The sequence below is a fragment of the Puntigrus tetrazona genome, chromosome 9, assembly GCF_018831695.1.
Source record: "Puntigrus tetrazona isolate hp1 chromosome 9, ASM1883169v1, whole genome shotgun sequence".
In the NCBI taxonomy this organism is placed as follows: Eukaryota; Metazoa; Chordata; class Actinopteri; order Cypriniformes; family Cyprinidae; genus Puntigrus; species Puntigrus tetrazona.
This window is the reverse complement of record NC_056707.1, coordinates 17648066-17661105: the sequence shown is the minus strand read 5'-3', so window position 1 is coordinate 17661105 and position 13040 is coordinate 17648066. Positions and strand designations below refer to the sequence as shown.

Sequence of the window (13040 nt, the reverse complement as noted above, 5' to 3'; positions counted from 1 at the left end):
CGTCCAGCTCGCATTCACCCTCTCCCCATTTCAGATGTCCACAGATGTCCAAATATAGACCACACGCACCTATTTAAAAAGCTCAGGTACTCTTTCTTATAACGAATCCTATTGTAAACAAACACAAACGTGTCACGAGGCTTTAGATAAGAGATACAATGAGATACAATGGCCACTGTAAAGGTTCTGTCGGTTGACGGACAAGCCATTACTTCTTTCCTAGAAGAGCACCGGTGCTGCTGGGTATTCTGTCTGAGATCGTGTGACCTCACTTTACTGATGCCTGTTCGTAGTGAAGTATCGAAACCTGTCAGACAATGAGAAAATGAGTTATCAGGGGTTGTGACCTGAGCCGCGACAACAAACAGAATGACGTTTCATATTAACATGGCTTCAGATTGACGCTTGTATGTGCATATTGTGAAACTGCTATTTATTTTGCATTTAGTATAGAGTGGGAAATAGACAAAGTTGCATCAGAGGCACAGATATGTTTAACGGCTAGAACGTTGGGTGCAAAATGTCAGTGCTAAGTTTTATCTCACAGGTTTGTTGTAAAAAAAAATCCTGTTGAATATGCTGTGGATAACTGGCAGCTAGTAAACTACACCTTATTATTAACTGTTAGAGTATAGTATTACCTTTAGACCAAAAATACATACATGTTGCTGACAGTTATAGAGCTACAATTGCTCTGATAATTAAGTCTTGGAAGAATCTGATAAGAAAAGTTTATATAGAAATCTCAGACTTTTTATTACAGACTTTGACATCTTGGCGTCTAAAATTCATGAGAAGGGATCTTCTGCTTAAAAACAAGGCATAAACAAAAATCTTTTCCCATATTTATTTCCTTCAACATTCGCTGGGTTTCCCAAAGCGTCTTTACTGTCACTCCAGTTATCATACTCCATCCTTACTCCCTTATAGTTTCTTTCTGTCTTTACGTATTTGTAACTGTCAGTCTATATCTGTGTCAGCGGGAGACACTTCATCTTCACGTCAGTCCCGTTGTCACGCCAGCCCTTCTCTCTCCTTTCCTCTGCCCACAACCAAACTGCATGCGTTTCTTTCTATCAGTGCACCTGTCACCGCTGTCTGTCTATCTCTCAGACTGTGCCACTCAATCTTGTCTTGATGCTGAACGTCTTCGATCGAAGCCCTTTGATGTTAGCTCTCTGTCTCCAGCCCTGAAAGATGCAACAGATGTGGAAGTATCTCAAACACTGAATGCAACAGACGGCCCTCATTTTTCACACTGAAGGAATAGTTCCTCCAAAACTGACATAACATTATAACATTGTTATAAGTACATAAATCGTCTTTAAATTTAGTTGAAGAGGCTCTAAAGTTTTTTTTTTTTTTTTTTTTTATGTGAATATTTCGCCCAGTTTATATATGTATTCAATATAAAAAGCAAATTTGATATTTTAAAGTCATTAATGTCATTTTTGGCCATTCTAAGCTATGAATAATATATATATATATATATATATATATATATATATATATATATATATATATATATATATATATATATATATATATATATATATATATATATAAAACATTGCCGTTTACAACATATATTTAACATATACATTTAATATCTGTGAATAATGACTTAATCTGACCTTAGACATTATAGAAATTAGAACAGTCATTATATATATTGGATCTCCATGACGATAAAAATGACAGCATACAGGTTTGTTCGAAATAATAATAGAGTGAATCAATAATGGCAGAATTGTAATTTTTAGCCGATATATTCTTTTGTTCTTTTTTTAAACTATAGTAGATATATTGTAGAAATGTACTGCACAAGCAGGAAGTATGTTCGCATTTGACATGTTAATGGGAAGCGGGGCTATTCCTCAAGCCTTAACGTAATAACTCCTGCCACCCAGATGACAGAACGTCCAGGGAAAGCTGTCTCACACTGAAACCATTATGCCATCGTCCCAGCAGGATGTTACGCACAATTGTCCCTTTTCAAAGCCAGCGTGAAAGAAAGCGTGTAACAAAGAGTGAAAGAGAGGGTGACCATGTTTACCGCCATCCAAGGGAATGTTCCCTCCGTCATTCACTGAGGCAGTCGCAGGGCCCTCCTCTTTTTGAGTGCCCTCGCTGAACTCAACCTATTTCAAAAGTAATTCATGTTTAATAGCACATGATGCAAAACGTGACCGATTTTTACTGAATACCAGTCTAATTACAGTAATCAAACTATCGGAACTAATAGAGTAAAGGAGATATAGAATGATAGAGAGAGAATGAAAAGATGAATGAGAGACAGAGGGAAGATGAGGGTCTCCCGGTCTATTGCGATGCACGAACGGGCGCTTGGCACCCAAAACAAAGAGCCGCTTGTTTCTTGAAATTCACTGCGAGTGAAAAAGACTGCATTAAAACACACGGCACAACATATAAACACAACCAGACGAGTTATACGCACAAAACAGGCCCAAAGGGCAGAACTTTCCAACATCACTGAAAGGGAAAAGTGAGGGAGTTCCATCTTTCCAGAAGGGTTAGGAAGATAAATGTTACATCTATCCTCCATATAGTTATTAATGATTACAAATGAAATGAAGTACATTGTCTCTGGCATGTACATTTATTACATATCATAATGGTGTTAAAATATATTAAAATAGAACTTAATTATTTTAAATTGTAATAAAAATGAAAATTGTAATATTTATTTGAATATTCATATATGCTTGAATATATTGCCTATGTGTATGTGTGTGTAATATATATATATATATATATATATATATATATATATATATATATATATATATATATATGTCTTATTATTATCAATGTTAATAAAGGTTGTGCTGCTTAATATTTATGAGACATCTGAATTTGTCACTTTTGATCAATTGAAGCAGAAGAAGCAGTATTAATTGCTAAGAAGCAGTATTAAATTCTTTCAAAGTAACAAAAAAATAAATAAATCTCAATCGTAGTTGCTTACAGCTAAAGTGAGGCTTCATTAGGCTTGTAAGCCTAATGAAGAACATAAACATGTTTTTATCTGGCAGAATTCTATAATTACATGGCATCTAACAGCAGGAGCTAACGGCTGAAGCTAACAAGCTAAACACCGCACATGTAAAACGCTGCTAGCAAGTTTATTTTTAGTCAGTAGCTAAAACACGATGGCGTCAGTTTGCTTCAACGCCTCTAAGAGAAATGTCCTTCTGAATGAAAGAACCCAGCACAGCTAAAGATGGAGACATATGAAAAATATGAAGTAATTTGACAGACGATGAAGCTGACTGATGTAGGAATGTGATATGATATCGATGTTTAGAAGATGCAAAACTCACAAATCTGACACCTTACAATGCTGTCACCTCGGGGAGATAAAACATATTCATTTTGTTCTGAGAAAAGCTAGACTACAGTTTTTCTTTTTTTTTCATAAAGGCTCCCTCCCGGCCACCCGTCTTCTGCATACTTACCCTGCATTTCCACTCCAGTGATGGATTTCTGCACTGAAGAGACAGAAAACAATGCTTCAAGCTGGATGCTGGATATTACTCAATACTTCATGAAATGTTCTGGGTGTTCTGTTGGACATATTGATGGATGTGTTGAATTGTTATTGTCAGGTTATTGTTACTGTTATTGTCACCCCTAAGGGGTTTGCCTCTTCAAACTGTCAGATGAACAAACTCAAAAAGGCTCGTCATGAACATGCAACACTTATGATTAATTAAAAACCACTCAAATTAAAGAGAGTCTAAACTTTCCAATGCCCATGTTAGCTCATTTCCATCCCTTTTGAGCACCAGGTTGATGTCATAAGTGTATAGGCATAATACAGATGGGTTTCTGTGCAGTTAATTATTTTATCTAAATTATTCTAGCTTGAACCATTTTGCATTGGTGATCTGTTTAATACTTGGATTATTTCAGTTATAATACAGATTGTAATCGTTTTGGTGAATGTCTGTTTCTCAGATTAAAGTGTGGCCCTCTACTTAAACAAAAAACTGGATGCAGTTTAGGGACACAACTGAAGCAGCAGACATGTCAGTTCTCCTCATGGGATTTGTGTTTAGTATACGCATAATATACGTTTTCTTTAGCAGCTTATTGAGCTTTCGATATTTATTTTTAATATCAAGCACACTTTATTTTACCATTCATCAATGCAACCTTGTTAATAATTTCAAACTGTCCTGCCCATTAACAGTTCTGAGAATTATTATATAAATATAACATATTTATATAACATAAACATTTTGTGGGGCAAAGGCGAAAGTCGCTTTTTAACATTTAGACAAGTACACTTTTACATTTATGCTTCTGTTTCAGAAATCTTTCTATTTTGTCATTACCACAAAGTACAGCACGCAGCTGCTTGAATATGAACAAAGGAGCTATTTGTTACCATAGAAACGTAAATGGTATGCAATTGATTGAACGATCAGCACTAAACGCACACCTGGCCAGTGCATCTGTAAAAATACGAGCATTATGCAATTTGGTGTACTGTACATTCAATTTTCTTCCGAAAGTTGAATTCTAGTGATGTGTATAGTTTTTTTAGAACTGGTGTGGCGTGCGAGCCATAGGTTCACACGCATTATTAAATCTGATTCCAGCGATGTTAAGTAAAATACAAAATTATGTCTCATTCAAACTACATAAATACAAATGTGACCCACTAGATTTGGTGGTTACATTCGCTTGAATGTTTGTTCGTTTCAGAACATGCTGTTTTTGCTCAGAAAAGAGCAGAAAGAGATGTTAACATAAATCCTTTTGTGTTTAATGGAACACGGGTTTGGAATAACACGAGGGTCAGTAAATAATGGGTTCATCTTTGGGTGAACCGATTCTCTTACTTCTTTCACAACGTACTCTTGCTTGTTCCTTTTTTTTTGTGACAAAACATATAATTAGCCGAAAATGAAAATAATAGTTCTGACATTGACCTTTTTTTTTGACTGCGCTATTAGCTAGTCATGTTTGCTGTGGATATTTGGAGCTCTTGTACCACGTGTTGCTGTAATCACAGTGCCCTCTACTGGAACAGATGAAATCTAAGCGTTCCTGTAATAGGTTTAAGGACTCAAATATCTTATTTGAACGGTCCATCTTTGTCCAAAAAAAAGGGCACTGATCATTTAAAAAAATAAAATAAAAATGGTGCATTTTTTGATGAGAAAATATTTAACTTCATTATTTAATTCAGCATTTATCAATCAATCAAAAAAACTTAAAAAAAAAAAAAAAAACTGACATCATAACTCTGGCGAAGATTTCAGGATCAGATAGACATATACATGCATACTCACTTCATCCAACCACAGCCTATTACCATGATCATCTCATCAATATGATGCAGTCAGAACAGAGCACAGCTAACATAGATTTATGCCATCTAACCCATAGAGGAAGCTTCTAATGAAGGTATGTTCCGGGGTTGTCCAGGAAATTATTGATCTTCTTTGCCACGTCATCAAGCTCATTGGTATTGCTGTATTTCAGAAGATTGTGGGATCGCACAAAGTAATGTCGGAGGTAATGCTGACTGACACACTTATGTAGCTTTTGCACCAGCCGTAATACACATCCTCTGAAGTCTCTCCAGTCCCTGGTGCAGGGGTACTTCTCACATGTCCAGAAAAGCAGCGTCTAGATGATGAGTGGGAAAGTTCAAAAAACTAAATAAAATGCACATGAATCACAGAAAAGGAGTAGAAGTTGGCTGATACCTGTAGGTGGTAGGCAGTGATGACGGGTTTGCTTCCAGGACACCAGACGTCCTCTTTGAGCTGTCTGACCACCCGATAACACTTCCTGCGGTAGCCGCCGTCCTCATCTATATTGCTCATCAGCACCTGCTCTGCCCGTGAGAATGACAGCAGCCAGTGGTAGTTTGATGTGGCCATTAGATTGAATCCAAAAGACTGAAGGGGATTTATTAGATTAATCATTGCATTGTATGTAAACCGTACTCAGGCCATTTTCTGTTTACTAGTTAATCGTTGACATATAGTTGAATAATAATAAATAAAACATATTATATATATATATATATATATATATATATATATATATATATATATATATATATATATATATATATATATATATATATATATATATATATATATATATATATAAAAAATACAATTCTTTTTTATTTTGAAAATTCTTCTAAAATGTAAAGGTTTAAATATAAAAATATATTTCACAATATTACTGTTTTTACTGCATTACAGAAAAATTAATAAAATAAAATATAAAAACAAATATAAGCAAATTACATGTACAAATTCATATATCCACTGACCTTAATACAGCGAGCTCGGTCTGTGGAGGGCCATCTTCGAAAGAGCCGAGGCCACCTAGCTCTCTTCGGCCAGTAGTTCATTAGCTCCACCGTAGGAACCAATTCCACCTCAATTTGTGCCTCTGATGTTTCCACAGCAACACGCACCACTGCCCCAACCGATTCCAGAATACTCACCTTACCTGTCAAAGAGTGGCAGAATAAAGTAAAAACACGCACAGCGCACATTATCCATTTACCCAAGCAGGATTCATCGCCAACCTGAAAATCAATCAGTCAATCAATCGGTCAATCTGTAATCCCAGAACAGTTGATAAATATGAATAGAAATGTAATTAACAAATCTTTTTCTCTCGTTCTGTTTCAGTACGCAGGAGTGGAGGTTATAAAAACTCTAACTTGTTAGGCCGCAGGTCTTTATGGATGCCTCTAGATGCTCTCTGAAGATGTTCACCACCTTTGCTGGCACAATATCACCCTCAATGATCATGCGGGCATCGTGCCACTCCTGACTCGGATTTACGAAACTCTCCAGCTCCAGCCACTGGTGGAGCTTCTCTGGCTCACGGACCGGCGAGAGGAGACGAGATCCGCTCAGCGTGTAGTAACGCCACTGGCGCGCTCTCCTCTCCTTATAGCCAATCAGACCCTGTAGAGGCACCGAAATCAGGAACAGAGTTGGAGTGAGCACCTGCCGAAATGAACAAGAAATCAGTCAGTATATATATATTCATATTTATATGTCATGAGTTGCCAACAAGACAGATTTCATAAATGAAATGTTTTACTACGCAAACAAGGAAGAAATATATATTCAGCCTTATGTGAATAAACATGTTAACTTATGAAAGAGAAATAAATACATGTGTTAAATAATTTTTTGTGTTGTAATAAACTATTACATGTAAAAATGTAGTGAGGTTTTTAATCGCTATATATTTGTATATGCATCCATATAAATCCATGCATGATCGATTAATATACTGCAATATTTTGCTTTTTATTATCGATACAGCTGACAGTTCCGTCGCTTACTTGGATGGCAGGGTTGTATGCACATCTTCCTCTGAGTAATGCAGACCATTTTGACACTAAAGCCGACTGGTCCTATATCGGATTGTGGACGGCAGAAGAATTACGATGTTACAAAAGTAGCCATAATTAAAATGCAGTTATGCACTGTATAATAGACAAGAGGCCTACATGAAGTATTACTTTGAGGCTGACATTATGAACTCCAGAGTTTGCAATGGACTGGAAACGAGCATCCTTTGAGCTGACCTCAGCTGTAAGATCTTTAATGATTTTTTGCACATCTTCTACAGACTTTGAAACCTGACGATGCCTGAGATCCACCTGACAATAACACATTCGGCCACCATTAACAAACAGCGCAACAGAGCAAATTAGCATCTTGCAAACAAACCGAAGCAATCAGCCTATTTAATGAGCTATCTGAATGGAACAAACTCTTACCAGACTAAAATAAAATAGACAACAAGATTCGGTTAAAGTTAATACTTTAGTGTGTTTTAGATCTCAGTGCCCGTGACAGCATAAATAGGTCACCTGATTTTGCAAATAGTTGTCCAGATCTTCATCTGTAAAGTTGGTCATTTTGCAGTCTATCCTTAGAAATGTTCTCTTTGAATGCTATTTTTAAGTTTTCTTTCCAGCTGCAAAGCTCGATGTGAGGTCTTCGTGGCCCTTTTTTGCGGTTCTTTTGTGTCCCCGTGTACATGTGACACAGATTGTGCGAGGGAAAAGCACTTCAGCAGAGACCCATTGATCTCACGGTATTGATTTCTGAGATGCTAAAAAGCCCTCATGGTGCTCTGGACAAATGAGTTCACCAATTGCTTACTCACATGACAGATCACACTCATAGAGAAATTTGAATGTAAACATCTGTTTCGTTTTAATGTAGATAGCGGAATATACAAACATGCAGATGCGTCTTTCTACATTGTGCATTTAATATCCGTCTGAATATATCTGATTAATATAAGCTCGTTTCAGAAGCAACATCAATTTTTAAATTCAGTTTATATATGAGATGATATAATTTTAAATAAGAGGTCTAATGAGGGGACAAACATTTGAGTTCAAAACTCTGAGAGCTGGCTTTTACGTGTTTAAACAAAGACAAAACAGCCTGGAAATAAACAAGGTTAATAAAGAAGGTTTAAAAAAAACACATCTATTCGTTCAGCGCATGCATGGAGTGCCTTTATCTCAAAAAAAAAGAAAAAACAAAACACCTCTCAAAATGTCATATATTCATTCATCACAGTTTACTATGTAAATTGGTTGGTTCTAAAACAGTCCAACTTAGGAAAGGTCATGTGAATACAATATGGACTTGCAACCACTTGCAGGCCATCCATTAACACATTAACCGTGTAGTCAATAATGGAAAGAAACTGAACTAAACTCTTTTGGGTATAGCTAATAATTGCAGTTTATTAAAATCATAAAAATAATGCTGCACAAAAGCTGCAAAAGACGATAGCAGCAGATATGTGAATTATGTGAAATTGTGAATTTTCAAACTGAATTTTAAGGTGAATGAAGTTATGAATGTTCCTACAAAGTGGCTGTTGAGATTTGTCGCCACCTAAAGGACAAATCTATACTGTGCCCTGAATGCCGACTACATTTCCCAGCATTCTGTTCGACGTTAATATATAACAACAAACCCCAGTGAACGTTCAAAACGGTGTCATTCAAAACACAAAGACATGCTGACCTAACTCACTCTGCAGTGGAAATATCCGAGCTGTATCAGTGAGGTATGCCCTTGGTATATATTGTTAGTGCTGTATTCAGATTGTATTATCGTGTTCATATTTGATATGTAGGCTAGTGTCGAACATTAGCTTTTATGCTACAGCAAACTTGACAATAACACTGAAGGTGTATGCTGCCATGTCAACAAGTATCGTCTAGAAACATTATTGCGTTATAACATTATTGACAAAGCATTGCAACGATCTTACGTAGCAAAAATAAAGCAAGTCCTAAATCTACATGGAACAACCGAGCTCTAATTTGATTGGCAGATTCTCCTCCAAAATAAAAGCTCGATGTACATAAGGTACAAAGGGGTACTTTTTTAAAAGTGTTATTTTTTTATATACTGCTTTATTTTTTATAGTTGCTTAAGCTTAATTTTTACACACACACACACACACACACACACACACACACACACACACACACACATATATATATATATATATATATATATATATATATATATATATATATATATATATATATATATTACTAAATTGTGCAGCACTAACAGAGCATCTGTAGCTAAACTACTTTTAATGTTTTAATATGGCATTAACTGGTGTTTGAAATATCTTTCTAAAGCACTTAATTTAATGCACAAATATCACTCACTTCACTTACTCCAAAGCAGTTGTTCAACTCATTATTTTGTAATTTACATATGTGTAGGTTCCAGTTTCATATAGGCACAATGAGCTGCTGGATGTTGTTACAGTTGCACGGCGGGGACCTTCGCAGATCTCTTCTGCCTCTGTGCTGTTCCTTCAGTCTACGAGCTCTCAGCTCCAGGGCTATCAGCCGCAGCTTGAGAGAGAGTTACCGTATTCTGCAGCTGCCTGATGATGGAGCCAGCAACGCTGCAGAGGTCAAGGAGGCTTACCTACACATGGCCAAGCTCTACCATCCAGATTCAGGCGCACCCACAGCAGATGCAGCTCTATTCTCTCAGATAGAGGAGGCCTATCGGGCTATACTAGCCCACCTTGCCCGGCAGAAGTCAGCCTCACAGTATACCCAATCGATGGAGGAAGAAGAGGAAGATAAAATTAAAAGTAATGCCCCTCAACACAGACATTACCTCAGTTTTGAAGGCATTGGTTTTGGCACTCCAAGCCAAAGAGAACGACAGTACCGACAGTTTCGTGTAGACCGCGCCACCGACCAGGTCCTGGAGTATCGCCAAAAGGAGATGGAGAAAGCAGCAGCAGATGAAGGAGCCATGGTGACCCGAGATGCACGTTTGCGCAGCAAGCAGATCAAAATCACTCAGGCGGTGGAGAGGCTTGTTGAGGACCTCATACAGGAGTCGATGGCTCGTGGAGACTTCCAAAACCTTAGTGGCACTGGCAAACCGCTCAACAAGTTTGATTACAACCCGTACATGGACCCCATGACGCACAACCTCAACAGAATCCTCATCGACAACGGTTACCAGCCTGAGTGGATCGTGGCTCATAAGGAGATCAGGGAAACCATTGCTAAAATGAGGGCAAGGTTGCAGGAGATCAGGGCCAGGCTGGGAGAACCCATGAGACACTCAGAATCCCTCCAGTGGAAGGAGCACTGCGCTGTGTTTGCTGACGAACTGGGGAAACTCAACAAGAAAGTGGACAGTTTCAACCTGATTGTGCCTCTCTTGAGCAGACAGATGGTGCATTACAGCCTGAAGAGAGAGCTGGAGAAAATACTGAAAACTGATCAGCTGCTCAGGCAGGAGAAGGAGAGAGAGAAAGAAAGGAAGCAAAAGGAGCAGATGGAGACAGCGAGAACATCTCAGAACACCAGACAAGGACTCATCACATGGATGCAGAATCTTCTTAAATGAGGCGGCTTTAAAATGCAGAGTTGTATTTCGCCTGTTTGCCTATTATTAGTGCAATTTAAGATTATGTTGGCCTTGCTTGTTTTTTATTATATCTGTAATACACTATGAAACAATTATTTAGTTTTATTTAAAACTACCAACAAATTATAGGCAATGATAAATAAACCAATCATGTTGATGTACAAATATTTTCTTTTTTTTACTAAAAAGAAAAAGGCTATCTAGATTATCATCCGTCTAGTAAAGTGGCTTGTGGCTTGGTATGGTGACCCAGACCCATACACACGCACCTTGAACACACACACACATAATGTAATTGATTCCATTGATGGCAAAGCTGAATTTTCAACAATCGTTAGTCCATTTATTGTAACATAATTCTTCAGAAATTAATACGAATTCCTTAAAAAAGTGGCACTAATGATTTTGTCCACAGTCCTAGTGGGCAGTAATTATGGAGGACACACTGATCCAACAAAATCCCACGACCGTTGAAGGTTGGTGTTTGTTTGGAAATTGCGAACTAGCCATAGAACTGCAGATGAGAAGAGCCGTTGCCAAATTGTACAATACGTTTTTTTTTTATTATTATTTTTGACATAATGAACAACTGTGACACTGTGAAAGAAGCAGAATATCAAAGACACGCTCTTTATAGAAATGACAGAAGTCACACACTGTAATCTAGGCCTGCTCCTGCTCTCTTCCACCGTACCCGGGGAGATGTACGAGCGCAGCCGGGTTGCTGATGATGACAGGAGACGCTATACTAGCCCAGTCTTTAGCTATATACTGATGGTACGGATCCTGCGAGTTCTCCACCTTCTTTGAGCGGATATAGCTGAACATGATGCCAAAGGTAAAGAAACTAAAGAGCCCCACCATCAGACAGATGTAGATCATGCCTTGACCTTTATCTTGAACCGGAGCGCCACTCAGATGCACAGGTGGAGGATGTGGCGGCGCATATGGAGCTGCTCCCATCACCCATGTCTCATTAATGTAGTGCTGCAACCAGGATACCAGCAGAGCATGGACATCTGTATAGTTCTGCTCTAGCATTTTCCCGCTGTTGATATAGATATAAAATCTCAGTATATATAGTATAAAAATCAGTAAATATAAAAAGATATAGAATTTTTTTGGTTATTTCATATAGGAATTCTTAATTATTGCTAAATATATACAACCTATCAAATTTGAACTCTTGCAATAACAATTTATCCTTAGGATTTCATGACAAAAATATGTATTGACAGTTTGGTATCTATCTGTACTTTTTTAAATTCTCGCTGAAATAATTTATTTTTAAATAAAACGATTACTTTTTAATTTACTTCTATTCAGAAATGATGCATTAAAGTGTCACTGAAGGCACCGATTACTTTACAAAATGTTTAAAAATAAATGCAGCTTTTTTTACATAAAAATATTTAGCAATACAAATTTCCATTTTTTTTTTCATTGTCAAAGCAAAGCAGTCCTGTATACAATATAAATATACAAACTGATACAGATATTTAATCAAGTGAGAAAGGTATATAAAATAAACATACCTTATTGTATTTGTTGGTAAAAGGTTTTAGATTAATGCAAAAGAAGTCGAAACAGTGTGTCGTTGATCTTGCTGGCTAGTCTCCGTCTAGCTCTTTTAGAAAAAAGAAAATCACGAAGGAAGACAGGATCGTATCTGAGATCGTGGTTCCACCCCATTATGAACACAGAGACCAATTCAGAATGACCTGGTCCTCTCAAGATGTCAACAGCTTTAATGAATCTAAAACAAGTCAAGGTCATCAGCTTCAACAAGGGTAAAGTCTGCATCTGTCTAGCTAATCAATAACGTGGTCAGATCCTTCGCTGATCAGCCCCAGCACTAATTAACAGCCAATGTGGATTTTTTAAAAGTATCTTCTTGACTTTAACAAGCTACTTCGAAAAGATATGTTGGTGGAGACAAGCATGAGTCACTGGGGACTGTAGATATTTCTATCAACGCTGTCAGCTTGACCTTGATGTTGAATAACTCCACATGCAAGTGGGAACAATGGTTTACATTGAGACAGCCAGGCATTCAAGACTCACAGATTC

The 13040-nt window shown here is 37.3% G+C and overlaps 3 protein-coding genes across 3 annotated transcripts; 1 reads left to right on the top strand and 2 right to left on the bottom strand.

The window, feature by feature from the left end:
- Positions 1–5018: 5018 nt before the first annotated feature.
- mab21l3 (mab-21-like 3) lies at positions 5019–8836 on the bottom strand. The gene is made up of 6 exons (XM_043248857.1): positions 7541–8836; positions 7361–7432; positions 6725–7016; positions 6326–6507; positions 5745–5939; positions 5019–5664 (listed from the first exon to the last, which is right to left on the bottom strand). The coding sequence occupies exons 1-6, from the start codon at positions 7736–7738 to the stop codon at positions 5431–5433; spliced, it is 1173 nt and encodes a 390-aa protein (XP_043104792.1). The 5' UTR covers positions 7739–8836; the 3' UTR covers positions 5019–5430.
- Positions 8837–8984: 148 nt separating this feature from the next.
- On the top strand, positions 8985–11131 carry dnajc28 (DnaJ (Hsp40) homolog, subfamily C, member 28). The gene is made up of 2 exons (XM_043248852.1): positions 8985–9117; positions 9794–11131. The coding sequence occupies exon 2, from the start codon at positions 9816–9818 to the stop codon at positions 10947–10949; it is 1134 nt and encodes a 377-aa protein (XP_043104787.1). The 5' UTR covers positions 8985–9117; positions 9794–9815; the 3' UTR covers positions 10950–11131.
- A 372-nt stretch (positions 11132–11503) lies between these two features.
- LOC122351635 lies at positions 11504–12636 on the bottom strand. Its single transcript, XM_043248856.1, has 2 exons — positions 12506–12636; positions 11504–12018 (listed from the first exon to the last, which is right to left on the bottom strand). The coding sequence occupies exon 2, from the start codon at positions 12009–12011 to the stop codon at positions 11634–11636; it is 378 nt and encodes a 125-aa protein (XP_043104791.1). The 5' UTR covers positions 12012–12018; positions 12506–12636; the 3' UTR covers positions 11504–11633.
- Between the last annotated feature and the right edge of the window lie 404 nt (positions 12637–13040).

What these genes read in the sequence shown, in the direction of transcription:
- LOC122351635 (XM_043248856.1), bottom strand. Translation starts at nt 12,011, where the DNA reads ATGCTAGAGCAGAACTATACAGATGTCCATGCTCTGCTGGTATCCTGG.
- mab21l3 (XM_043248857.1), bottom strand. Translation starts at nt 7,738, where the DNA reads ATGCTAATTTGCTCTGTTGCGCTGTTTGTTAATGGTGGCCGAATGTGT. An exon ending in AAAGACCTGCGGCCTAACAA is followed by an intron (nt 6,508 to 6,724) that starts GTTAGAGTTTTT and finishes ACTCTTTGACAG; the next exon opens with GTAAGGTGAGTATTCTGGAA. An exon ending in ACCGAGCTCGCTGTATTAAG is followed by an intron (nt 5,940 to 6,325) that starts GTCAGTGGATAT and finishes AATCCCCTTCAG; the next exon opens with TCTTTTGGATTCAATCTAAT.
- dnajc28 (XM_043248852.1), top strand. Translation starts at nt 9,816, where the DNA reads ATGAGCTGCTGGATGTTGTTACAGTTGCACGGCGGGGACCTTCGCAGA.